Genomic DNA, 27,823 nt, shown 5'->3' with positions numbered 1-27,823 from the left:
AGGTGACCTTTGATGCTGCTGGGCTGGCCTCCTGGCACGTGGATGCAAGTGTCAGTGTGCCTGTGGTCTGTTTTAATTTCCCCCTCTTGGACCTCTTTCTGACTCCAGATCACACGGGGGACTAAAGATACCTATTTCACATAACAGGCTCTGTCTGATTTCTCCCACCTTCATTGTCACCCAATCACAAGGAGGTCTGCTCTGGGTTTGCATTAGGGGCTGTAATCTAAATCTAATTCCCATAACTACTGCTTTCTGTCTTCCTGGATCTAGGTATACTCTGGGCCATTTATGTTCCCAGATAATGCTTATTAAAAATCTGTCTAAGTTTCTCCAGAAACTTAGTGTATGTGATCTGCCTTGTAAGCTAAATGTAAGGTAAAGAGAAGATAGAATAAAGACAGAGATAGGTTTAAATAGATAGATACATTTTATTTCTTACCCAAAGACAAGTCTTCAAGTTGGTACAAGTACAGGCATCAGACTTTAATCAGGTACATTCAGCAGATAGATTCTGGGTACAACCGGACAGAGCTTCGCCGTCTGAGATAAGCGTTGGGGCGGATACCAAAGCTATGGCAAATTGTCCCCTCTTTTATACACAAACTCTCCATAGAAGTCAATGGTGGGAAACCTAGCTCTCAATTTCTGAGATGATACGTTCCCACGCGGGCTTATCAGTATGTTTTGGGAACAAGTTCTTTTTTTCACATCTCATTTCTGAGACACCTGTTCCCTGTTGCAATAGTTTTCACATACTTTTCACACCATCTTAAGAACTCTGTATAACCTTTGTAGCCTTCTATACAAAACTAATAGACTCCATTTTGTTCATCTGATTTAAAGTGACAGTTGTACCAGTTTGTGTCAGAACTCATGGTTCAGACCTGCTTTTTACAGATATTTGGCCTAGTCAGTACTTTTTCAGTTATTTTAGCTGTTAAAGGTATGTAAATTGACCCATCATTATTCCAGTGGATGGATCCCAAGCGGGGACACATATTAGCTTACAGGAAAAGCAAGTCCTTGCGCAGCCAGTCATAGATTTTTAAACCTAGCTGGTATTTTTACAGCCTGCGTCCTAAAATCTGGCCTTCCCACCCTTCCGGTGGATCCAGTGAGGGTCTCTTGCTGTACTATAATTATACAGGTCATAATCTGCAGTTTGACATAGTAGAAAAATATACAAGCCGCTATCCGTTGCGGCAATGTGAGTGGTTGAAAGCACCTGTAGCGAAAGAAAGAACTGAGATGGGCGGCCAGGGCATGTTGTGCGAGTTAAATAAACTGGTAAGTGCTCGCGCACAATCTAAAGTATGATTAAATCAACGCTGGTTAGCATCAGTAAGAGCAGGTGGACAGAATACTGGAAGTATTACGGAGACACCACCTTAGGAAGAAATTGTGGGTGTAGTCGGAGTATCTTATTGTGCAATATTTGAGAATATATGACTCGTAGAAAACCGGCGCTTGAAATTCAACAATACGGCGTGCTGATGTGATTGTAATGCCTGTGATATAGTCAGCGTAGCCGCACTCGCTTTTTCTGCCAAGGCTGATACAGCGAACCTTATACCAACAAGGAGATTTATTATTTTTGGACATGCCGCGTTCTCTTTTGACGCAACTTCCTGTTTCCGACAAGGATGTAGAGAGAGAAGAGAAAGGTTGTGCGATGTGTGTAGTGATTCTGATGTGTCATACGGGACGGGGCACCGGAGAAGGAAAACTGGGGGATGTTAGTTGGCGACCTCAGGTAGGAGCTTGATTTTTGGGGGGAGTTGGGGTTGAATGAGAGGTGCCATATTGCGGATAAGGAGGAGAGTGGAAGATAGATGTAGAGATGGCAGATCATGCGCAGGGGACGCCGATCTCCGAATGCGTGTGTGAGGAGAGGTGCTCGGCGTGTGACTCGGTATCTTTGCATTGTTTTAAAAGTATGGCCATGTAATTTAATTGAATGACCCCTGGTGTATATATTTTTTGAAAGCGTGAAAAATCAATTTACTTTAAGTCTTCCTACTGTGCTCAGGATTTTGTAGACCTCAATAATACCCCCCACCCTTTTTTGCCGTCTGTTTTCCAAGACGAAGAGGCCTCATATTGTGAGGAGTTATATATCTCCTTTATAATTTTGGGTGCTGTCCTTTGAACCATTTCTAATTCCACTAGAAGTGAATGCAATATTCAAGGTGAGGTTGCACCATGGAGCAATACATACACATTATAATATTCTTGGTCTTACTTTCCTAATAAGTCTTAGTGTCCTGCTTGCATTTTTGGCCACTGCTGCACACTGGGCAGAAATTTTCAGCATATTGTCTATGGTGATACCTAGATACCCCAGCATCAAGTAACAATGATTTGAATTATTCTTCCCAATGTACGTCACTTTGCATTTGTCCACATTGTTTGGATGCCCAGTCTTCCAGCTTTCTAAGATCTTCCTGCAATTTTTCACAATCTGCATGTGTTCTGACAAATTTGAATAGTTTTATGTCATATGCAAATTTTATAACCTTGCTCGTCGTTCTGATTTCCAGATCACTTATAAATATGTTAAATAGTAGCGGCCCCAGTACAGATCCCTGCAACACTCCATTATCCATCCTTCCCCATTGTGAAAAATGGCCATTTAACCCTACTCTTTCTGTCAATAACCAATTCCCAATCCACAGAAGGACACTGTCTCCTATTCCATGAGTTTTTGATTTTCTCAAGAGTGTTTTTCTGAAAATCTAGATATGCTCCATCAACCGGCTCACCTTTACCCATATGTTTATTCATGCCTTCAAAGAAATGAAGCAAATTGGTGAGGCATAACAAGGATACCATATGTCCTCTTTTGGACTTCTTCAGATATGTCCTCCAGGTGTGTTTAAGTTTTAGAAAAATGTCCTCTTTTTTTTTTTTTTTTATGTGCCAGGGGGTGCAAGGATCAGTCACGCAGCTGTTGGCTTCACCAGTTCCCTCCCTGCAACAGGAAGTAACGTTAGAGGGAGCAGGAAACCGGCATATCTGACAGCTGCATGGCTGCTTCCTACATCCCCTTGCAGTGTGCACCCGGGGCACAACGCCCTGACCCCAACCTCGGTATGCGACTGATGCTGGCTCCTTGCCCCTGCCTATGACCTATACACCTACCCACATGAGAGAAATCTGTGGCACATGAGGGTGCTAAAGAGAGAAAGACATTGGTGATCTTTTTGCAGGTTGAACCAAAGGAATTTTGTTTGTACAGCACAATTTTAAGCATATGCCATGCAAAGACTTTCACACGTATCTCAGTAACCAGTCAAATTTGTTGAGGTGATGAGCTGCTCTTCTGATAACTACTACTACAAATAATTTTATAGCGCTACCAGTTCACAATTAAGTATGCTTGGGCTTAGACTTGGTCAACTTCAAATCTGGAAGTTTTCGAAAAGTCTATTGTCTACTGTTGTACTGTAAAGCAGTAACTGTTTGTGTGTTCCTTAACTAAAACCATTTACACATTATTCCTTTAGCAAAGGTAGCAACTATTTTTATTTTTTGTGTTCTTTTTCTTTTTTTGTGCAACTATGGTAACGTTAATAGAGCACTGTACACAAACATGTAAGACACAGTCCATTGACAGAGCTTATAATCTATCCGACAGAGAAATAAGAAATTAGGTTTATTATGGGAATGATTAAAACAACATGAATGAATGTGAGTCTTTCTGTGGCATTTCTGGGACATAGACCGTAGAAGTCTGCCTGTCTCTGTCCTTATGTTCCACCTACTGGAGTTGCAATCAAAGCTCACTCCAGCCTATCCAAATCCATCTTGTATTTGCGGGACCCAGACTGTAAAAGTCTGCCCAACACTTTCCTCGATTCCAGCTACTGACGTTGCCATTGAAGCCCTTTCTAGCCTATCCTAAACTGGATTGCCATATACAGACACAGACCTACAAAGTATGCTTGGCACCGGCCTTAGTTCTTCACATCCTGGGTAGCCATCTAAGTGTTGCTCACACATCCACCACCTGCAGCCATTTAAGGATTTTTTAAAATGTATTTTTGTTTTCTACCATTGGGAGAAGATAAGTCATGGAGCAGAATTTTGAACATTCTGAAGGGGAGAGATGGTTCAGTGGGAAACCTGTGAGGAGTAGGATTTTTTAAAATGTATTTTTGTTTTCTACCATTGGGAGAAGATAAGTCATGGAGCAGAATTTTGAACATTCTGAAGGGGAGAGATGGTTCAGTGGGAAACCTGTGAGGAGTAGTAGTCTAAGTGGGTGGTGATGAGAGCGTGGATAAGAGTTTTGATAGTGTGTTCAGAAAGGAAGGGATGAATTTTGGTGGTGGTATAGACCAGTGGTGTAGCCATAGGTGGGCCTGGGTGACACTCATTCTGTGCCTAGTGGGGATCCACAACCTTGCCAGCTGAAGATTTTCTCTCCTTGGACAGCCAGTGCGCTTCCAAATGTCATCCAGCAGTATTTGTCTTGAGCTGACGCTGAGACCGACCCTTCTGCACATGCTCAGTTTTTGCGCATGCAAAAGCACTGAATATGCACGACCTGCTGGCAAGAGTATTAGTTTGAGGCAAGTGCTGCCATTTGGAAGAGTTCTGGGTTCAAGAGGAGGAGGAAATCTTCAGCTGGCAGTGTTTGGGGATCCCCGCCAGCTCAAGTATTTAATATTTGGGGTTTGTGGGCAGGGAGAGGTGGAGAGAGGAGCAAACCGGAGGGCTCAGGCCCACCCAGAATTGGCCATCTGGCTATGCCCCTGGTATATACACACAAAATGATGACAGGTTTTAGCAGTCTGTTGGATATGTGCAGAGAAAGATGAGTCAAAGATTAGCCCAAGGTTACTAGCTGAGGAGAAAGGAAGGATATCTGTATTATCTATACAAACAGAGAATGGGGAAGAGGAGAGCTGGGTTTAGTGGGAGAAGATAAGTTCAGTTCTGGCCATGTTCAGTTTGATGGCGGTGGGACATCCAGGCAACAGTGTCAGACATGCAGGCTGAGACTTTGCCTGGAAGTCATCAGTGTAAAGATTGTTCTGAAAACCATGAGAGAATATAAAATCACCAAGGGAGCAAGTATATAGAGAGAAGAGGTCACAAGATAGAGCCCTGAGGTACACCGATTGATAGTGGAATAGCAATGGAACATACAATAAAATATTAGGGAAGGTGGATTTCTGGCCACCTGGAAGAGGGTAGGGATGAGAAGGAGGATACTGACCACATTGCTGCTCAGCCACTTGCAGGCCCACACAACTGTGAAGATAAATCCTTCAGTGTTCACCAGATGTAGTGCAACCTTTTCCATACAGGAACCCAACTGCTAGCTGTTCATATGAATTCCTGCCAATGGTTTCATGTGGACTGATTCCCCAATATTCAACTCGTGCATATTTCTTGTAGATATGTTAACTTAAAAACCTGCCTGTTATGTTAAAGCTTTCCTGATGTACCTTGTATCACATAGGGTTGAAGTAGCTTGCTACCTATTGCAGAGACATCTTCACTTCTCTGTCTTGTGTGCAGTATTTTCCTCCTAGGGCTTCCCTGATATTCCCCTGCCATTGTTGCTCTACCTCTTTCCAAGCTAAAGTCGCAAACAAATGTGGGGCCTTTAAACACAGGCCTGCAGTCAAAGTACTGCCATGTTGTGCTCTCCCTTTGACAGGAGCACTTGTGTTGGGAAGAGAGCAGGATGCAGTGGCACTTGAGAATGGGCCTGTTATAATATATGGTAAATTTATCATTTTATACTTATATTGATATCTTTGTCCTGGATCTAAAATTATATTTACCAATTCTTTTTTGTTTTCCATTCCTAATAATTCCTAACATTCTATTTTGCTTTCTTAGCTGCTGCTGCACACTGAGCAGAAGGTTTCAACATATCAACGGTGACACCTAGATCCTTTTCCTGGGAGATGATTCCTAATGTGAAACCTTGCATCACATAGCTATAGTTTGGTCCCTCTTTCCCTCATTCATCACTTTGTACTTGATCACATTAAACATCATCTGCCATTTGGATTCCCAGTCTCGTAAGGTCCTCTTGCAATTTTTCACATTCCTTTTGCGATTTAGCAACTTGGAATAACTTTGTGACTTGTCTCCTGTGCATTTATTTATATGTCTCTATCATATCTTCCCTCTCCTGCCTTTCTTCCAAAGTACCCATACTGAGATCTGTCTTTCCTCATGGGTCATTCCATGCCAAGTGGTATAAAATTAAAAAACGTTCCCACCATTATGTTCTCCAATTTTGTTCAAATTTTATCTGTTGCGCGAGTCAGGTGTTAAATGAAGTTTCCCAAACTTTGAGGTCTCTAACTGCAATAGTTGCAGATCTAGACCCCCTTTTCTGAAAGGTTGTCAGTTCATGAGTGCGCGACATTTACCAAAATGCCATTTTTGGGGTCTAATAAAATCCAAACATATAAGAATGGCTAAAAAAATTCAAATCCTGTACAGTTTTTGATGCTAATTCCGATGAAATACATTTTAACATTATGGATTTAAAAATCCAGTCAAACAAGTTGACTCAAAGTGTGCATCAAAATTGGTCGCGACTCATTGGAACATATTTGGACCAATATTCAGACCGCAACAACTTCCATGCAAACAAAGATACGGACTTGAAATTTTGAACAAGCATTATGCTTATGCTGGACATAATACTGCCAGATTTGCAACTAACCAGCATCTATAACTGCCCTGCAGGATCTCTTCAAAATTGGCACTGTCAGCGCAAATGGTAAAATGTACCAAAGTTCAAAGCCAATTATTAAAAAAGTCTGCCTGAATCAGCTTTTGAACAGTATCATCTGAAAGAGAAAATTGTGCGCTACAACACTGATATGTTTTTGTTTTGCAATGCCACCATTAAGTTGACAAATGCAAAGTGATGCATGTGGGAAGGAGGAACCCTAATTACAGCTATGTCATGTAAGGTTCCGCTTTAGGAGTTACGGACCAAGAAAGGGATCTGGGAGTCATCGTGGATAGGACGTTGAAATCTTCAGCTCGATGTGCTGCGGCGGCTAAGAAGGCGAACAGAATGTTGAATATTATTAGAAAAGGGATGGAAAACAAGCATGATGTTATATAATGACATTATATCACTCCATGGTGCGACCGCACCTGGAGTATTGTGTTCAGTTCTGGTCGCTTCATCTCAAAAAAGATATAAAGGAATTGGAGAAGATGCAGAGAAGGGCGACAAAAATGATAAAAGGGATCGGACAACTACCCTATGAGGAGAGGTTAAGACGGATAGGACTCTTTAGCCTGGAGAAAAGGCAGCTGAGGGGGTGATATGATAGAGGTCTACAAAATAATGAGTGGGGTAGAGCAGACAGATGTGAAGTGTTTGTTTACACTTTCTAACATTAATAGAACCAGGGGACACATAGTAACATAGTAGATGACGGCAGAAAAAGACCTGCACGGTCCATCCAGTCTGCCCAAGAAGATAAATTCATATGTGCTACTTTTTTATTTGTACTGTCCTCTTCAGGGCACAGACCGTATAAGTCTGGCCAGCCCTATCCCCGCCCCCCAACCCCGCCTCCCACCACCAGCTCTGGGACAGACTGTATAAGTCTGCCCAGCACTATCCTCGCCTCCCAACTACCAGTCCCGCCTCCCACCACCAGCTCTGGCACAGACCGTATAAGTCTGCCCAGCACTATCCCTGCCTCCCACCACCGGCTCTGGCACAGACCGTATAAGTCTGCCCAGCAATAGCCCCGCCTCCCAACCACCAGCTATGCCACCCATTCTAGGCTAAGCTCCTGAGGATCCCTTCCTTCTGCACAGGATTCCTTTATGTTTATCCCACGCATGTTTGAATTCTGTTACTGTTTTCATCTCCACCACCTCCCGTGGGAGGGCATTCCAAGCATCCACCACCCTCTCCGTGAAAAAATACTTCCTGACATTCTTCTTGAGTTTGCCCCCCTTCAATCTCATTTCATGCCCTCTCGTTCTACCGCCTTCCCATCTCTGGAAAAGGTTTGTTTGCGGATTAATACCTTTCAAATATTTGAACGTCTGTATCATATCACCCCTGTTCCTCACACAAGATGAAATTAGAATGTGGTAGGTTTAAAACAAACCGGAGAAAGTTTTTCTTTACTCGGCGCGTAGTTAGACTATGGAACTCATTGCCAGAGAAGGTAGTGACGGCAGCTGCCTTGCTGAGTTTGTTTCAATCTTGTTTATTGTAACCAACCACAGTAACATAATAAACAGTGACTGACCAACAGTTCAAACATGTACAGATATATTCAACTACGAAATTATGCCTTTTGCCGAGTTATCTCTTATCTGGTTACAACATTTATTCTTTTCCCCCTGCCCCCAACTTATCCGTCTTAACCCTTCCCCCCCTTATCTCTCAAATCTAAGGCATAAGAATCTAAGCATCACTTCTCTCGCTTAAATATAGTCAAGGTAATCTCTAGAGATTGTATAATTATGGTACAGCCAGAGACCCCCCACTGGAATGGTGGCGGGCCCAGTCATAGAGCTCAGGCTATTACAGACCTTGGCCGAGTCAGAAATCTGATGGCTGACATAACTGGGAGCTTACTGGAAAAGTATGGCCTAGTTTGTAGCCCACATTGAGGCCTAAATAAGCTAAATTAGGAAAAGTTAATAGATATGGAAACAAAATGGAGGATTTCAACACAAAATGGAAGCCCGTATCTGTTACAAAGTGGAATTTTCTCTAATGTAAGTTAGAAAAACAAGTTGAGCAATGAGTGAGTCATGCCAGGTGCAGAGAAAAGAGGGAACTAGCTGTCCAAGAGAGGAGGGAGACTTTCCTGTGAGCAGGGTCTTGCTTAAGAAGCGAGCTAAAGATAAAACCATGTTAGCAAGATAGAAGCTACTCATTAGCATGAGCCAATCAGTGACAACCATGACATTAGCATAGATCCAATCAGGTATATCTACTGTCATATTACCCATATCCTGAGGGCACCTATAAAAATCAGGGTTTTTCCTGGTTTAAGCTAGAGAGAAAAGGGTTGGCACTCTCTCTCCAAGGGAAACCAATGTGTCCAGCAGAATTAACAAATTACCTAATTGCTTTCCCTTGTAAAACCTCTAATTGGTAAAAGATTATAAAAGATTAGCAAATAATTAACACCTGTTTGCAGCTTATCATATTCCTATAATTAATTGATTGTACGTGCCTGTTGTCAATCACTCATTTGACTTAAACCTTAGCAAATAAACTCCTCATTCCAAATAATGATTTGTGGGCTTCACTTAATGATGAAAGGCTGTAAGTATAAATGCTTTTGCTACATCAGGCTATCATTCGCTGCATTGTATAACCTGTAGCCTAAATCCAGTTTGTCATAAGGCTGGTATCTATTCCTTGCCAGTGCTGAGAGGCGGACTAATGCGGGTCCCTTAGATCTAACGTCTCTCTCAGTGGCAATTTCTCCTAGAATTTCACAATTCCCTGATTACCCCAGTACTAATGCTATTTGGAGATGGAGTCAGATTAAGGTCACTCTAGCCTTCTTGGGGGGGGCCTCGGGACCCCCCAATTCTCAGCATTGGTGACCTCGAGCGTTCGATTTAAACACGCTACCAGAATTTTTGTCAAAGTGGGGGTTACTTATGGCTCTTGACTAAAATTCAACAATACCAGTGGCTCAGACTATCGCTCAGTCGCCCACTGTCACAACTGCTCCAACGATGCAAGCAACTACCCAGACCCAGATAGTTACCCCACAGCCACCACATGTCTATCGTACTATTGGTGGTTATGAGATCGAGATACCCCCCCCATTATTGAACAATATCCTTGTGTCCCGAACCCGCCGGTTCCGGTCATCACCCACTGTCCATCTAACAGCGGAATAGATGCCGCCGCTCAAACAACTACCTACCCGGACCTGGAAAAAGGTCATGTCTCACACATGACCACCCAAATTCTTCATCATTGTAGAAGACTTATTAAAAGCAAACAAGATGAAGCTCAACATCGTAAGACAGTACGCACTAATTTAGAAGTGCTACAGACTGAAGATCTCAAAGAGAAAAGAGCCACTAAGAGCTCTGACACTGATCCCAATACCCCTGAGACCTCTCCCCCGGTTATCGTCATGTACGCTGACCAACGGTACGCCAATAACACCCGTAATCAGGGCCCGCGGCCCTACCGCCCTGACCGTAGAATTGATTACCCTGAAGAACGTGGTCGCTGCTCTCAACCTCAAAGAGGCCCCCCAAGGGGCCCGTCTGATTCCAATAGACGACCCAGAGACTACCGTTCCCAGCCTAGTCCTGATCGCTTTCCAGATGTCCAGTGTTATCGCTGCCAACAATTTGGTCATTATGCGGCACAGTGTCCCCAGCCACCGCCTCATAGAATTATAAAACAGTTCCGCCAAAACCCTCCAGAACGGCAGTCATTCCCTTTGTGGAACCCAGACCAACGCCGCCCACAGTGACTAGGCGTAGTCCACACTACAGCAGGACTGGATGATCCCATGGTCACCCTGCTTATCTGTGATGTTCCCGTCCCCTTTTTAATTGACACAGGCGCTTCTCGCTCTGTGCTGGCCCACGTTCCGCACAAACTGCAGAAACTTCTCAAAGTATCTCCTGACAATATTACCACCACAGGATTTGATGGTGTCCCAACGGACACACCACTGCTTGAACCCCTGCCCATTAAATATGCCGATCTTCAACTTTCGGCCCCCTTTTTGTATGCTCCGCTATGCCCTGTTAATTTGCTAGGAAGAGATCTGTTGACATTATTTCACTTTGACATTCATTTTGATTCTTCCCCTACTGAACGCACTTCACTCATGATGGCTGTCGCCTCTATGGTTGAGAAACAAATAGAGGTTGCTCTGAATGACCTACCGGGTTTCCTTTGGGCCACACCTGACAAACCCTATGGTGAAGCTACAGGCCCTCCCCACCGTATCCAGCTGTTACCTGGTTGCAAAGGCCCTAAAATTGCCCAGTACCCACTGAAACCTGAAGTTATCACTGGAGCTCAGGAACAAATTGATTCCTTATTACAGCATGGTATTATTGAGAAGTGTAATTCTCCATATAACACTCCATTATTCCCAGTTCCTAAGAAGGAACCTGGCGCCTTCCGCATAGTACAGGACTTGCGAGCGCTAAATGACCTCACTTACGCAGTATTCCCAAATGTGGAAAACCCGACTACGCTCCATACTTTGGATACACCTCCCTGCCCTCCTCTCTGATGCTCTACCGACTCTTGCACCTCTTTATTTTTTATTTATTTTTTTTTTCCCTCCCTCCAAAATTGTCCCTCCTTGCTGCTACTCTTGTATATTCAGTTTAAGGGGTAATCATTGGGATGTATCAAAAGTAGTAGCATTTAAATGTATGACCTTCTATAGATTATTGTTATTATACTTAGAATTGATACTTTGCAATGTAATATTGGGAACTGTAATTGTGTGAGTCCGTTTTTGAATTAGGACACATATATGCAGCATTTGTTTTGCCTTGAAGGGGTAATGGAAGTGACTGTTTGCAATGTAATTTCATGATAATATAACTTAGCCCTTATTAATGAGGTATTTTTGGCTCCGGGACATAGTTTATGCCATTGTTTCTGAACGGCATGATTAATATGCACTTATTTCCTGTAGAACTGCTTGCCCGTAACTTTTCAGGATGCAAGTTAGATAGTAAACTACTGATTAGCTTTACTGTGAGAAGCTGGGGTTTTTCATTTTAGCTAGGGCTGCGAGACTGTGTTCGCGTTCTGTAAATATATGGTGTACGGCATTGTTTTCAGTTCAATCATATATTCAGCTTTCTGTAAGTTTAACCTTGTTTTATGGTACATTTTCTCAGCATGCATAATGATATTCCTATGTAATGGTACATATTCTTTTAAATCACTTATCTTTTCATAATCCAGTTGCCGGTTCTCTAGGTTCTTTGTATGTGCCCTCTCCCACGAACAGCAGTGTTTGAATGTTTTCGGTTTCATTTTTGCAGTTGCAGCGCTGGATCGTTGCTTGTCTAGTGTGGGCTTTGTTTCTGCAGTGTAATATTGCAAGTTCCGGTGTAAGAGTCTGCCATAAAGGTGCCCAGCACCGTTGAAATTTCTTTCCCGCTACCGAGTCTAAGGTGAAATGTTCTTGACACTCCAGGCGCATTAGGTACAACATTCTGACTCTCCATGACTGCTGGGTGGGCGGTTTCCTTGTTATCCACTCCGCCAAAATCACTTGCTTGGCAGAGATGGTTGCTTTTATCACAAATTCCATGTATCCTTTTCGGCTTAGGCGTGCTTAGTCTAGGGTGTCCGAACAGCAGGGTAGTGTCATATGTCCACTTTGAGCCCCATATTTGAGATACATAATTTAGCAAGTCTGTCCAAAATTTCTCTACTGCCTTGCATCTCCAGAACATGTGCCCCAGTGTTGCTCCCTCTCTTCCGCACTTGCCTTGCTGAGTTTAAAGGGGGTCTGGACAGATTCCTGAAGGAAAAGTCCATTGATCATTATTAAATTTGTGTTTTTTGCCAGGTTCTTGGGGCCTGGATTGGCTGCTGTCGGAGACAGAGTGCTGGGCTTGATGGACCTTTGGTCTTTTCCCAGCGGGGCAGTACTTATGTACTTACTCTTTTTCTGCTGTTCCACCCCTCCTGTCCCCTGGATTGGCTTGAAATTCTTGCCAATCTAAGGGTCAGGCTGCGTCCTGCCACCTCATTGAGCCAACTTCATGCCTTTTACCAGATCCTGGCTCCTATTGGCCACCTTCCACACTGCCCCTCAGGCTTGCCTCACATGCCCCTCAGGCTCCCAGCTTTCCCTGGGGCCTCAGACAGCCAATCAGGAGCCTTGTAACAAACTTCACTGCACATCCCCCCCACAGTTACAAACTCATAACATTTAAACACACCTCTAGCATCTATGGGTACCTGAATTCTTAGTTTTATAACAGTGCTGGAGCATTTTAAACATTTTAACTAAAAGGTGTCAGTGCTGTTTCTGGGCTGCCCTGAGACCTCTGTACCTCCCTGTCCTCGGCAAGATGCCCCCCTCTCAGGGAAAAGGGGGGCAAGGTAAAGGCTTCTTTTTTTCTATATTTACAGTAGCATGGAATGGAGCTACTAATTGAGTTTCTGCCAGTTATTTGTGGCCTGGATTGGCCACTGCTGGAAGCAGGATGGTGGGGGTGGGGGGGGAGGGGATCTTTTACTAAAGATTAGCTCGAGTTATCTGCAGCAGGGCCCACAGGAATAAAATAGGCCCGGCTAAAGATAACTCGAGCTAATCTTTAGTAAAAGACCCCCCTGGGCTAGATGAACCATTGTTCTTAATTTCTATAGATGACTTTTATGACGTCTATCCTAAGGACTATGTTTGTTTTGCATTTGTTAACATCTGTGATTTACAGGAAGATTTTGAAGTGGTAATATGTCAGAAGGTGAGAGATGTAGCACTAACATAATCATTTATTTGCAGGAAGGGATGTGGATCCAGTAGACGTGAAGAAGATGAAACTTAATATTGGAATTCAAGAAAGAATGAGATACTACCGAGTATCATCTGTTCATGAGGAATTATGGGTAAAGTTCAAGAAGAGTATGATGTGCTGTATTACAGTATGAAAAGATAAATGGGCAGATGAGGTGGGCTGTGTGTTTTATTTGCTAGTCATGTTCTATTTCTATGTACATAACTAAAGTATAACTGGTACATTCTTTTGTAACATTATTTATATTTGTTGTAGAAAGAAGATTGAAATAGGATGAATAACATTCTCCCAGATGGAATTTTCTCAGTCATGACATGGCAGCTCTTGTGATTACTGAAAAGGAAAAGGCCCATACTCTCCTAGAGACCTTCAGCACAGGCTCAGTCCTCTCCAGCTTAGGACTGGGGGTTTTCTGTATCCTAGTAGATAGATTTCTGCAGCTTTCTTTCATTCAGCAGAATGACTGGCTGCGGGCGCTGTCTGACAATGTTGTGCATGGCCTGGTGGGAATGTGGTCCTGGGCCATTGTAATTGGGCTCAGAAAGAAAAATGACTTGTGGGAAGTCTTGATGGCTGGTTTCTTTTCTTCTGTCATTGATGTGGACCACTTCTATCTTGCAGGTTCCTTCTCCCTTAAGGTAAGCAACACTAGGCTGAAGTAAAGCAGCATTTGACATATTGTCGTCTTGGGGATACTTTTAGTATGCATATGCTTTCTTGAATTTATATGCTATGTGTTTCAGATACGTTTCATGTCATCTTTAGTAACAGTTATTATATAATTCTTAGTTCTTTTCTATCTTAATGACTCGGTTAATTTTTTTAGAGGTACTTTTCAATTTGTCTAGTATTTTAACTGGCAAAGTTACTATAAAAATATGTCCAAGAATGGATTCTTTGTTTTCCTTACTTATATCGGTATAGAAGACATCATGATGTAGTCTTTGCCCCAGATGACCCACCAATGAGAAGTAATGGGTATCAGAATGCTCTTTTCTCAAAGGACAAGCAGGACAAATAAATCTCACATATATGGTGGGTGTTTTTCTCAACAGCTTGATTCGGGCCTACTGGGCCTTGAGCTCCCGTCCAAGTACTTATTTTTCCACAACATTGAATCATTTGATTTCGCTGCCTATTTTCTTGGACCACCAGTGTCTACAAAAGGTGTTCCTGGTTCTATATGACCATATCTGTTAACAGATACTCATAGTTGGTGCTTGCAATTCTTAGGACCTGACTTCCTGTTCCCAGATGTCGTAGAGAGAGCTTTGTGTAAGAGAAAAGCAGTGTTAAAAGCTTTTTGCTACACATGAGATTGGTCCATTGATTTCATCAGAAGAATCAGTCTCCATAGTCCTGGAGTTTCTTTGGATGCTGGGGATGCATAGATATTGAGATTGTTGTGATCACCCTCAACATAAAGCATTGATGAGGCAATCAGGAGAGGTCATTGTCAGATTCCCACTCAAAGAGAAGGAAGGATTCATCCTCGACCATCTGTGCTAAAGGAGCACGATGCTAGTCATCTGGCAGAGGTTGAGGTGCCTCAATCTCCCCTTGTCAATGTACAGCACCAAAGCCCTGAGATCACTGATGTCATCCACATTCACTTGACATAAGGCCCACTCACCATCCATGATATTGGAGACGATGCAACAGCTTCCATGGACCTGAGACCTTGGTTTCAAGTAATTAAGGAGGACTTGGCTACTCCTACTGTGATGGCTGTGCTTTGTCGATGGCAGCCTTCAAAACGAAGCTCATGAAGTATAAGGAAAGGATGGAGTTCTTATTTCCTCAGTGCAATACTGCTGCTTCAGCTTCATCAGTGTCAAGTCCTAGAATGATCCAGTTGACCCTTGAGACTCGTTCAACACCTTGACACAGAGGCCTCAAAAGGACTCCAAGCCAATCTTGGCTGCACTGATGTTTGTTTTTAGTACTTCGGGGGGGAGGAAGCGTTGTGAACATCATGAATTCTTGGTGCCTGACAGGCAAAAACTTAAACAACTCCTAGAGTATTTTTAAGAGTCTGACTGTGAGTGCTCCTGGAACTCTGAAGAAGAGCCAGAGGTCTTCTCAGAGGAGGAGGTCCCTTGGCCTCCATTCATATCCCTCTCCACCACACAAGAGGCATGAATCTCTGCTTGAGGAACTCAAGTTCATCAGGTAGGTGGTGTATACTATCCCATTTAAGCTAAATACAGAGAAGAAACCCAGGGCAGATGCATTAGATTTCCTCCAATTCCTCAATCTACCAAAGAAGCTGTAATTGTGCCCATTCACAGAATCCTGAAGGAGATACAGATGAGAATGTGGGGGACTTCTCTCTGTTTCTCCTATAAAGAAGAATGTTAATTCTATGTATAGCGTTCAAAAGGCTCCCAGATTCAAAAAGCAGTAGCTTCCTCGCCATTCCATGGTGGTCAAATCTACTTTCAAAAGAGCTAAAAGTTCTAAGATGTACTCCTTGGGTGCCCCCTGAGAGAGAAGCTCAAACATTGGACTTTACTGGGAGAAATCTTTTTCAAACTGCTAAGCTTTTGTCCCACGTAGCATCCATCAGCTGTATATGGGTATGTACTTGTAGAGTATTATGCGCAGCATAGTGGAGTTTGCTGATATACTCCCTAGGGAGAAGGCTGAAGTACTTTGGTAGTTAGTAACCAAAAGGGAAGGAAATACATACGTTGTTATATTACAACATCAAGAGCTTCTGCTGTGGGTATTGGTGCCTGCAAATTTGCTTGGCTGAGAACCTCGGACCTAAGGTTTGACATGCTATCCTTGGGGAGAATCTATTTGGCGATAATGTGCAGGAAGAGACTACTCTTTTCAAGCAGCATGGCGATACCCATAAGACCCTTTCCAGGCCTAGTTCCAACTCATCCTCCTCTTCCAGGAGGTATCGGAGTTCTAGGCAACAGAGATCCTACTATTCTCAGTGTGTAGGTATCCTCCACCCACCTGCTCCTCCCAGACTAGACAGGCAGCTCTCTTGTCCCAGGAAGTTCTGCCACCAAAAACTGGGAAAGAGTTTTGACTGTCTGCAGGAGAGCATAGCTTCACTCCCTGTATCCATTCCAGATAACTTTTTTAAAAACACATTTCAAGTGTGGCAGTTACATTTATTGTGACTATGCTTGGGAAATCTCATCTATGCCTATTCCCTGTAGCCAACGACCCTTCCAGTGTATACAGTATACTGACTGCAACAGTTCCCAGGTGGTGTATATCATTTAAGTGCCCTTGTAACCTATTTTATATAGGTCAAATGAGAAGAAGTATTCAGGTTCATATAGCAGAACATTTAAGTTCAGTACAAACATGCAAATAGGAATCTCCATTGACTTCTTGCTGGCAGAGTAAGAGTTGGAGTAAGAGTTATCTGTTGAGCGATTTAAGTTTCGCTGTTCTTTTATGTATACAAACTCCACGAAGAGACAATGTGTCAAGAAGGTTGTTCTTAAAAGAACATTTGGTTCATTTTTCTATGGAATACTGTTCCGATGGGCTTAAATAAAGAGGTGGAATGGATTGTTTGATTCTGACGCATAGGTGCACATGTGTATTTATACTTCCGGATTTTGAATTGGCGGTCTCTTCTGGCAGTTACGGATATGATGAATTATTTGATTTATTTTACAAATTGAACCCAGTTCCCCAGGATCAGAGTCCACTGTACTAACCACTAGGCTTCTCCATTCTGAAGAAGTTTAGTTCATCTGGAATTGCATCACATGTTTTTTTTTTAGCAATCTTTCTTCTGAGGAAACACTTAGCAAAACCAGATCTGTATTGAAGAAAGGAATGCAATATCTATTTTTTGTTTGGATGTTTAATGATTTGGGTTCCTGTATCAAGTGTGACTGAGAGACCCTGGCATCCTTCAGATTAAGACAATCATAACAGATGAGTGAATTAATAATTTAACTACTTTTGGTTACATCACAGACTACATAAGCTCCAGGCTATTTTCAATTGGTTAAACAGTGTATGGACAGCCATTTTTGTGTCATCAGATGTGTTTATGGTATATCATAAGAAATCTGGGCTTTGGTTGCAGCGATATTTAATCTAAGATTTGCCTTATGGTTAATACATGGCATTGTGGAACACTTGATGTGCGATGATGGTTCCCAATCCAATTTTCACTATATATACACATAAGTGATCACACTGGTGAACTGAGCACATTACACACATATACAGTGGGGGAAATAAGTATTTGATCCCTTGCTGATTTTGTAAGTTTGCCCACTGACAAAGACATGAGCAGCCCATAATTGAAGGGTAGGTTATTGGTAACAGTGAGAGATAGCACATCACAAATTAAATCCGGAAAATCACATTGTGGAAAGTATATGAATTTATTTGCATTCTGCAGAGGGAAATAAGTATTTGATCCCCCACCAACCAGTAAGAGATCTGGCCCCTACAGACCAGGTAGATGCTCCAAATCAACTTGTTACCTGCATGACAGACAGCTGTCGGCAATGGTCACCTGTATGAAAGACACCTGTCCACAGACTCAGTGAATCAGTCAGACTCTAACCTCTACAAAATGGCCAAGAGCAAGGAGCTGTCTAAGGATGTCAGGGACAAGATCATACACCTGCACAAGGCTGGAATGGGCTACAAAACCATCAGTAAGACGCTGGGCGAGAAGGAGACAACTGTTGGTGCCATAGTAAGAAAATGGAAGAAGTACAAAATGACTGTCAATCGACAAAGATCTGGGGCTCCACGCAAAATCTCACCTCGTGGGGTATCCTTGATCATGAGGAAGGTTAGAAATCAGCCTACAACTACAAGGGGGGAACTTGTCAATGATCTCAAGGCAGCTGGGACCACTGTCACCACGAAAACCATTGGTAACACATTACGACATAACGGATTGCAATCCTGCAGTGCCCGCAAGGTCCCCCTGCTCCGGAAGGCACATGTGACGGCCCGTCTGAAGTTTGCCAGTGAACACCTGGATGATGCCGAGAGTGATTGGGAGAAGGTGCTGTGGTCAGATGAGACAAAAATTGAGCTCTTTGGCATGAACTCAACTCGCCGTGTTTGGAGGAAGAGAAATGCTGCCTATGACCCAAAGAACACCGTCCCCACTGTCAAGCATGGAGGTGGAAATGTTATGTTTTGGGGGTGTTTCTCTGCTAAGGGCACAGGACTACTTCACCGCATCAATGGGAGAATGGATGGGGCCATGTACCGTACAATTCTGAGTGACAACCTCCTTCCCTCCGCCAGGGCCTTAAAAATGGGTCGTGGCTGGGTCTTCCAGCACGACAATGACCCAAAACATACAGCCAAGGCAACAAAGGAGTGGCTCAGGAAGAAGCACATTAGGGTCATGGAGTGGCCTAGCCAGTCACCAGACCTTAATCCCATTGAAAACTTATGGAGGGAGCTGAAGCTGCGAGTTGCCAAGCGACAGCCCAGAACTCTTAATGATTTAGAGATGATCTGCAAAGAGGAGTGGACCAAAATTCCTCCTGACATGTGTGCAAACCTCATCATCAACTACAGAAGACGTCTGACCGCTGTGCTTGCCAACAAGGGTTTTGCCACCAAGTATTAGGTCTTGTTTGCCAGAGGGATCAAATACTTATTTCCCTCTGCAGAATGCAAATAAATTCATATACTTTCCATAATGTGATTTTCCGGATTTAATTTGTGATGTGCTATCTCTCACTGTTACCAATAACCTACCCTTCAATTATGGGCTGCTCATGTCTTTGTCAGTGGGCAAACTTACAAAATCAGCAAGGGATCAAATACTTATTTCCCCCACTGTATAATGTATATTTTTTAATATTTAATTTTTGCTTTAATAGTTGGGGAAAAGGTGCATTAAATTCATATAACATTTTAAATATTGCACTAGATAGTTTAGAATTTTTGCTTTTTTTAGTAATTTGAGAAATCTGGATGTGACAAAACCAGGTATAACCAAACAAATATTCTGCACATATAGGTGCTGGATAATGGTAAAGCATATATGTAAATATGCATATAGCTTATATTGGTAACTTCAGTACATGTACAGTGCCACTGAAAATATGTAAGCTATATGCGAGGGGGGGGGGGCAGCCTTGGAAGTAGTAATGGGGAGATGTGGGTTGTAGCTGCAGAAACAGGTCAGAGGATGGAGACGTTGCTGCTATCCAGGAGAAGGGTGATAGGCTGATTTTTGGTACTCTGAGCCAGTGCCTCACCTGGTCTATGCCTTGAGCCGGCCTTGATGAGTAAACAGTGTTAAAGTAGGAGGAAGTGAGCAGATGGGATGGGGCAGAAGGATTAAGGGTGAGAAGTGAAGCTACTGGGAATGATGTGCGGGGGAGAAAAAGTATTGATGAATATTACTAGTGAGGGGGGTCGAGGGGAGAAAAGGGGTGAATCTCTGCTTGGAACAGTGCAGAGTGAAGGGGAGTGGTGGGGGGGGGGGGGAGAGAATTGAAATTTGGAAGATGTTATCTTGGGGCCGCCAAATGTTCATTTTTGTGAGGGATGGCCGATGTATTGGGGCGCTCTTGTCTCCTCTTTCATTGTCCTTTCCTTCCTTTTTCTCAACCGCTCTCTCTGTTACCAAGTCTTCTTTCAAAACTGTAGTAAAATATTTGGCACAGTACTAGGTTCATACCTCTTGCTGGAGGACCATATGAAAAATTTCTGAACGTTGGCTAAACTTGCTACTTAAAAAATTGAGAAATACTGATTTAGAGGATAGATTTGTATAGGTCACATAGGTAAGAACATGAATGCTTAGGTCCGCGCATTTAAAGCTACACTGGTATTTATAAAATGCTAGATGAATGAGGAGCCTTCTTAAAATATGTATAGCACTGTAAAGGAAGCATGTATATTTAGCACCATGCACAACAGAAACTTGTTTTTATAGCTGACACATTTAAGATCACTATTGGTAGAGAGTTTATAGGTATAAGTAGCACCACCTACATGTCTAGGTAATAGAGTTTGTAAACCTGCATGTCCATGAGGCTGGTTAATGAACATTTTTCAGAGGCTAGTGTTTTTGAATGTGAGAGAGATAAGTATAGTCGTCCCCCCCCCCCCCCCCCCCCATTCACAAGCTGTCCTCCAAACCTCCAGTCTGAACAAGAGATTGCTAGGAGTTATGCATGACTCTGAGCATATATAGATGTCTATAGGGAAATTTTCCAAAGTCATAAACACATGTTGTATACCAGGGATGTCCAAACTTGGCCCTCACTAGTTTGGGTCTTGAGGATTTCCACTATGAATACGCATGAGATCTCATGCGTACTCATTGGGGAAATCCCCAAAACCTGATTGGATTGTGGCCCTCGAGGACCAAGGTTGGGTACTGCTTTTGTATACTTTGACAGTCTGTCCAAACCACACTCAGACTACGCCTCCTTTTAAAAAAACCTACATGTTGCTAAATAGTGCACTTTTTGTAAAATTACTTAAAATTATATGATTTATATGTGTACATGGCACCTGGGATTTCTGAGGTTTCATGAGTTAGCAAAACACTTTACCGTTGATCATCCCTGATCCCTTTACAGTTTAGGACTTTCATTTTCATTAATTTTTCTTGGTAACTCCCTGGCAAGCTTGATCTGGTTATCTTTTTGCAATTGAAATGGCATGATCTGTTATGTTCATTCATCTATGGTAGTTAATATTTATTTGCTAGAGTGTGTTTTTTTCAGTACTGCCAGCAGATGGCACTCTTGATTAGCATGGCCCTTTTAAGGCAGAATACATTTTTTTTCTTTTTTTGTGTTTAGAATATAGGTGGTTAAATGTGAACCCCTCAGGGAAAACATGACAAAAGTTGTTTTGTTTCTGGTGACTTGAGAGGTCACAAATAAAATTGTGTAACAGTTTTTTTTAATAGAGTATTCTGTAAAGTGTCCAGTGAGAACAGTCTAGTCTAAAAAAAACACAATTTTGGATTACAAGTGCTCTCAAGCAGTGTGATTTTCGATCCAGCAAATTGAAAGTGCTGGAGGAAAGGGTCTAGAAGATTTAACAAATCCAAAGTAATATAAGAAATGGTATATAGCTTAAAAGATAGTGAAACTACATATGACATCAACTCAGTGAGAAATATCAAACAAGCAGGGTCACTGGCTATTTCCAAATGAACCAAACTAGCCTCGGGTAAGATGTTGATCTCGATGGACCTTTTTGGTCAGATTCTTACCAAATAGTATTCAAATGATCTTAAGTACTTTTACTAGTTACTCGTTCTATATGCAACATATGACCATATTAGGACTCTTCTGGAGCAAAATGTTGACTTTGCTATTTAATAGTCTCAGAAAAGGGGGGGGGGGGGGCAAAAAATAGGTAGAGAATCGAAAATACAATGAGGACAGAAGTAAAAAAAATAATACTTTTTTTTTAATATATCAGTGTAATTTGTATAGCACATGCCAGCAAGTAGTAGATTATATACATACACATGCTCATGATGAATGAAATTACATTTCTTGAAATTGCCGAGCTTGTAGTTGTCTATTGCATGAAAAGTCCATTCAGCATTATTCCTTCAAAAAGCATCAAAAAAGCATATTATTTATCTTTATTAATGCAATAATCCATTTGAACTTGATTTATAAATGATATCCAGAAAACCAAATGCCCCCAAAATGGTCCACATTTCATCAGACAGGCTTCTTCAGGAAGGCACAGTCTACTACTGAAAAGTCTTTAAACATCCTAAAAATAAAAATGCAGTTTTATAGGTGCTATATCAAATAAAGTGGAACTATGAATTAACTATGGCGCCATTTTAGGTAAGGCCAACTGGGCTTACCACACGCTAATATGGAACTACCAACGGTACCAGCAATAGTTGCTTCCCCAGCGTGTAACATTTCCCTCACTATAGGGCTGTATTGTTTCAGTGTGGCACTAACCCGGTGGTAATCTAGCAGTGCCACGCACCACCCGGTTACTGCAGAGTTAGCATGGAGTCCTTACCACCACCTCAGTGGGTGGCGGTAAGTGCTCCCCCCCTAGCAGAAACCCAAAAGTGTGATACTGAATAGGAGGGGAGAGATTAGTAAGCTCGACTCAGGGAGAGACACCTTGGGGTGTTGGTGTCAGAGATTATGAAGGTGAAGAAACAATGTGACAAGGCGACGGCTTTGGCCAGAAGGATGCTAGGCTGCATAGAGAGGGATATAACCAGTAGAAGAAAGGAGGTTTTGATGCCCCTGTATAAGTCATCGGTGAGGCCCCACTTGTGTTCAATTTTGGAGGCCGTATCTTGCTAAAGGTGCAAAAAGACTGAAAGCGGTGCAAAGAAAAGCTACAAAAATGGTATAGGAATTGCGTTGCAGACTGTACAAGGAGAGACTTGCTGACCTGAACATGTATACTTTGGAGGAAAAGAGAAACAGGAGTGACATGATACAGACATTCAAATATTTCAAAGGTATTAATCCACAAACCTTGTCCTGAGACAGGATGGTGGTAGCTCATGAATTGAGGTTGAAGGGGGGCAGACTCAGGTGCAATGTCAGGAAATATTTTTTCACAGAAAAGGTAGTAGATATGTGGAATGCCATCCCGCGGGAGGTGGTGGAGATGAAAACGGTAATGGAATTCAAACATGCATGGGATAAACACAAAGGAATCCTGTTTAGAAGGAATGGATCTACGGAATGTTAGCCGAGATTGGGTGGCAATGTCGGTAATTGGGAAGCAAAACCAGGTCTGAGCAGACTTCTACAGTCTACACCCGGATTGTAACTGAATAGGTATGGATGGGCTGGAGTGTAAATTTTAAGAGCCTTCGATGTTAGCTTCAGAACTTCTAGTACAAGAACAATGCTAGGCAGACTTCTACGGTCTGTGCCCTGAGAATGGCAAGGACAAATGAAACTCGAGTATACATATAAAGTATCACATACCATGTGAAATGAGTTTATCTTGTTGGGCAGACAGGATGGACCATTCAGGTCTTTATCTGCTGTTATTTACTATGTTACTAGCACGGCCACATGGTAAGAGCAATCTTACCGCATGGCCATGTCTATTTTCAGCCTTTTTTACTCACTGTAGTAAAAAGGGCCACAGCGCGCAGCAAAATTGGCCCCTGCCTCTAGTGCTGGGCCCTTTTTTTTTTACCACAGCTTGGTAAAAGGACTCCTATATGACTTCAAAACCACAAACAATCAAGAGAGAGAATCAATTTAACATTTCAAATACCTATAAAATTAAAAGATGGTATTGGATGGCAGCAAACTAACTTATGTCATTGTTGATCTACATTTGTAATGATGCAATGATGTATTCCTATACTGTTTCTATTAGGGTAGTTCTTATATGGTATCCATCATCACAAGATTCCAGGTTGCAATGTTTCAGACTGTGGTTTTCTTACAAAGGGGCCTTTTTACTAAGCTGCGTAGGTACCTACACGTGCCTTAATTTTCAGTTACTGCCCGGCTACCGAATCACCCTTGCGGTAATTTCATTTTTGACACGTGTCCGCTACACTTGCCAGAAAATGTTTTTGTTTTCTGTGTGTGTGGGCGGTAATTGGCTTTCTATGGGTGTAGACCATTACTGCCCAGTTACCGCATGAGACCTTACCACTAGACCAATGGCTGGCAGTAAGGTCTCAGTCCCAAAATGGACGTGCGGCAATTTTCATTTTGCCGCACGTCCATTTTAGGAAAAATGTAAAAAAAAAAAAAAAGGCATTTTTTTACAGGTGCACTAAAAATGATTCTGCGCGCACCCAAAACACATGTCTACACTACCGCAGGCCATTTTTCAGAGCACCTTAGTTAAAAGGACCCCATAGAAAAGAACATGGCCTATCTGAACCAACTTTTCAGTACTGCAGTCATTTTCTATTGCTAGAGATCCTCTGTGCATGTCCCATGTTTTCCTTAATTCAGGTATTGTCCTTGTTTCCAGACTTCTTGGATCAGTTTGTATCTGTTCTCTTGGGCCTCACTGTAGATCAGTGATCATTTTGTATTTTTATGTTGCTTTTGCTGTTTGATGTTATACAAGAAATGAAATGTATTTTATTCATGTGCATACAAAAAAAAAAGTAAATTTTTTATATTGCAGTTTTTATCTTGCTCCTTTTACTTGAATATTAAATGGTTTGGAATATATGATACTCGTACTATTTTATTTTGTGAGAATATTCTCTTGTAATGCCTGCCATGGAATGCAGATGGCCTTATAGAATGAAAGCGTTACTATGTATAAAGTTGTTTTTACCCTGCTGATTAGGTAAAGGACGATAAATTGGAAAAGATTTATTTTTTGTACCTTTTTGTGAACACTTGCAGGAAGGAACAGTGACTGTGTTTCTCTGTTTCCCAGGCTGCTCTGCATCTTCCCCGACGACCCCCTCTTCACTGTACTACCCTGATTCCTGTTGCAACTCTAATTTTGAAGTGTGTTATGCAGATTTTCAGGCTAAAAGACTCCTGGTGCTTCCTTCCATGGATGGTCTTTATTTCCTGGACTTCTCACCATGTCCGAGATGGAATTAGGCATGGCCTTTGGATTTGCCCTTTCGGACACACTGCTCCTTTGCCATACTGGCTGTATATAGCAATCACATCATCCTTGCCTCTTCTGTGTTCATTTGGCATGTACTTAACAGGCACACAAGAACTGATGTCTATTAAACATGGAATTCATATTGATGTTTGATGGGGCAATTTAGTGGTGCTCTATAGAGTCCACTATGTTTCAAGTGTACCCATTTTCCTTATTAGTGAAAGATTGCTGACAGAGCTTATTTTGACTTCAACGCAGATTTAGGTTTGTTTCTTTGCAGTGTTGTTGCACAAATTGTACAAGTGTAATATTGTGATGTAGTTCATAAGGCACTTGGAGGTCTTATGGGCAATAGGGCTACCGGAGGGGTAGCGCGCTGCAAAATGGCACCATTGTGAGAGGCACTGAGGTGTCCTGCAGTATTGCTGTGATCAGCATGCGCCAATCCCTGTGCTAGAAAATAGAAATTATTTTCTAGGGTAGTAGGTGTGCCCTGCAGTAATCGGGCAGCACATGGCCATTGCTGCACGTTGCCCGATTACTGCAGGATTAGCACGTGAGCCCTTACCACCAACTAAATAGGTGGCAGTAAGGATTCAGTTGGGAATGGCCATGTGCCAATTATAAAATTAGCAAATGGCTATTACACCAATTACACTTACAGCATTTTTCAGCCATGCTAGAAAGTATCCAGAGCGTGCAGCAAACCTATGCATTAATTGCAACCCCAGCCACGTTCTAGCATGGCTTGGTAAAAGGACCTCTAAGTGGTCCTTTTACTAAGCTGTGTTGGATGTAAACACCTGCCTAACGCAGCTTAAGAAGGTGTAGCGTGGGATGTGCTAAGACACCCTGTACTAACTGCCAAATTAGCACATTCTAATCCACCAGCTAAATAATATTTGCATTCTTTTTAGGAGAGGGCATGTTAGGGGGTAGACTGGGCATCGGCATTAGTGAATACTAACAGGTTAGTACAGGATTACCTCATCAGCCCTTACCACCTACAAAACATGTGGCAGTATTTTTCTTATTTTTAATAATGGCTGCACGATAATGGCAACATCTAGCACATGGCCATAAATACAAAAAATGAAAATCGACCATTTTGCAGCTGCAGTAAAAAGTGGCCTTAGGACATAGGAGAAACCTGCGCAAGGATGCGGTAAGGCCACTTTTTACTGTTACATAGTAAAAGGACCCCTAAATTCCTGTTACTGCCCCCTCAGTTTTATAGGTTTTTTTTCCTGTTCAGGAATCAGTCATTCATAGTCTTTAAATTTAATATCTTTATTCTTCATATCATTTGCTAAAGTTAAACAAACAGTTGTTGCTTTTTTTTTTTGAATCTTTGGAAAAATCTGAAATGTTTTGCTGAATTCCAAACTTGTGCTTTTTGTTCTGTGTATAAGGTTCAATACTCATCTTGTTGGTCAGGCTAACAGTCACAAGGGGTATATTATTGGCCAATCCTTAACATGGGACATGTCATTTCTGCATAGCCGATGGCCTTCACTAGCTCTTCAGCTTGTGACTCATAGAGGCATATTTTCAAAGCACTTTGGGAGGCTAAGTTCCATAGGTTTCTATGGAACTTTGGGAGGCTAAGTGCTTTGAAAATGAGCTTGATAGTCACTCTATTTAGGATGGTTTGAATCAGTATTTTGTGCAGTCTCGGGTTTTACAGATTTAACATTAGGAGCCATTTTTTCACCTATAGTTTTCCGAATATTATTTGAAGACACTATCTGTGCGCTAATGATAGGAAAGGTTCCTGCAAGAATACCTCCTTTTTCGGAAAGGATATACTATGTATTGGTAGAAAGCAGCAGTAGATAACCCAATGTGGATTATGACCACTTCAAAACATGAAAAAAAATAACACACAAATAACACGGTTTATTCTAGCCAACCTTTTTATTCTCTTTGCATTACTAGTGCAGTATTACCACAGAGTATGATGTAATGCACTCTTCACAAATGTGTGAATCCATTATACAATGGCTATTTTCAACAGTTCTAGCTTTTGTCCCTAAATCCTCTTGCATTGCACTCTGGACTGATTGGGTTGATGAGGCTGTAATATAATATCAAACGCTCTTCCATTCTGCTTCAGCAAAACATTTATCCTTTTAAAAGATATGTAAAATTCTTCCTGTTAAACAAGAACTTTAATCAAACTGATTATTCACCGAGTAATTTCATTATTAGAGAAATGAAATGGTCATCAAGACGCAATAACTAAAATGAGTTATACATGAACACCATACACGTTCCTTATTCAGGTATAGCTATTTGTAATGAAGATAAGCTGTGTCCTTCAACGTAAGTCTGGTAGTCTTTGAGTAGCTGTTATATTCTGCTCTGGCACTTTTTAAAATTAAACTCCCCTTTCTAAAAATAAGAATGTTAAATTAAGGTTAATGACTTGTTGATGTCATGGTAGATATGCTATGGCAGTGATTTTCAGCCTTTTTATCTTGTGCCACACAGATGCAAAAATTGTCAGTGCACACCACTGGACTCTCTCTAATCCATACCTGCCTGTCCCCGCTAAGATCCGTTCCATCCTCGCATGTAATCTCTTCCATCCCCACCTGTATTTTCAGAAGTAGTTATTTCATTTAATTATGCTACTGGACTCTTAATTATGCTACTGGACTCTTACACATTCCTACATAGACAGCAGACTCCTTTACTTCAGATGCAGAACATGCTTCTTACCTGATACAAAATAGGGAACTGCAAAAAAAAAAAAAAACCCACCAAAAAA

The 27,823-nt window shown here is 42.0% G+C and overlaps 1 protein-coding gene across 3 annotated transcripts; it reads left to right on the top strand.

Annotated features, from left to right (window-relative positions):
* On the top strand, positions 1-27,823 carry TMEM267 (transmembrane protein 267). Of its 3 annotated transcripts, XM_030193103.1 has the most exons (5): positions 1-65; positions 1,151-1,290; positions 13,497-13,663; positions 13,765-14,147; positions 24,868-27,823. In XM_030193103.1, the coding sequence occupies exons 4-5, from the start codon at positions 13,824-13,826 to the stop codon at positions 25,201-25,203; spliced, it is 660 nt and encodes a 219-aa protein (XP_030048963.1). In that variant the 5' UTR covers positions 1-65; positions 1,151-1,290; positions 13,497-13,663; positions 13,765-13,823; the 3' UTR covers positions 25,204-27,823. The 3 variants fall into 3 exon arrangements, with proteins under 3 accessions (XP_030048963.1, XP_030048962.1, XP_030048961.1); XM_030193102.1 differs by lacking the exons at positions 1-65; positions 1,151-1,290 and adding an exon at positions 1,648-1,756 and having other exon boundaries at positions 13,497-13,600; XM_030193101.1 differs by lacking the exons at positions 1-65; positions 1,151-1,290 and adding an exon at positions 1,648-1,756.

This window comes from Microcaecilia unicolor, chromosome 2 (genome assembly GCF_901765095.1).
Source record: "Microcaecilia unicolor chromosome 2, aMicUni1.1, whole genome shotgun sequence".
NCBI classification, from domain to species: Eukaryota; Metazoa; Chordata; class Amphibia; order Gymnophiona; family Siphonopidae; genus Microcaecilia; species Microcaecilia unicolor.
This window is presented reverse-complemented; position numbering and strand designations above follow the sequence as displayed.

Coding starts and splice junctions, on each gene's coding strand:
- TMEM267 (XM_030193103.1), top strand. CDS start 13,824: ATGGCAGCTCTTGTGATTACTGAAAAGGAAAAGGCCCATACTCTCCTA. Junction 14,148..24,867: donor CAGGTTCCTTCTCCCTTAAG/GTAAGCAACACT, acceptor TCTGTTTCCCAG/GCTGCTCTGCATCTTCCCCG.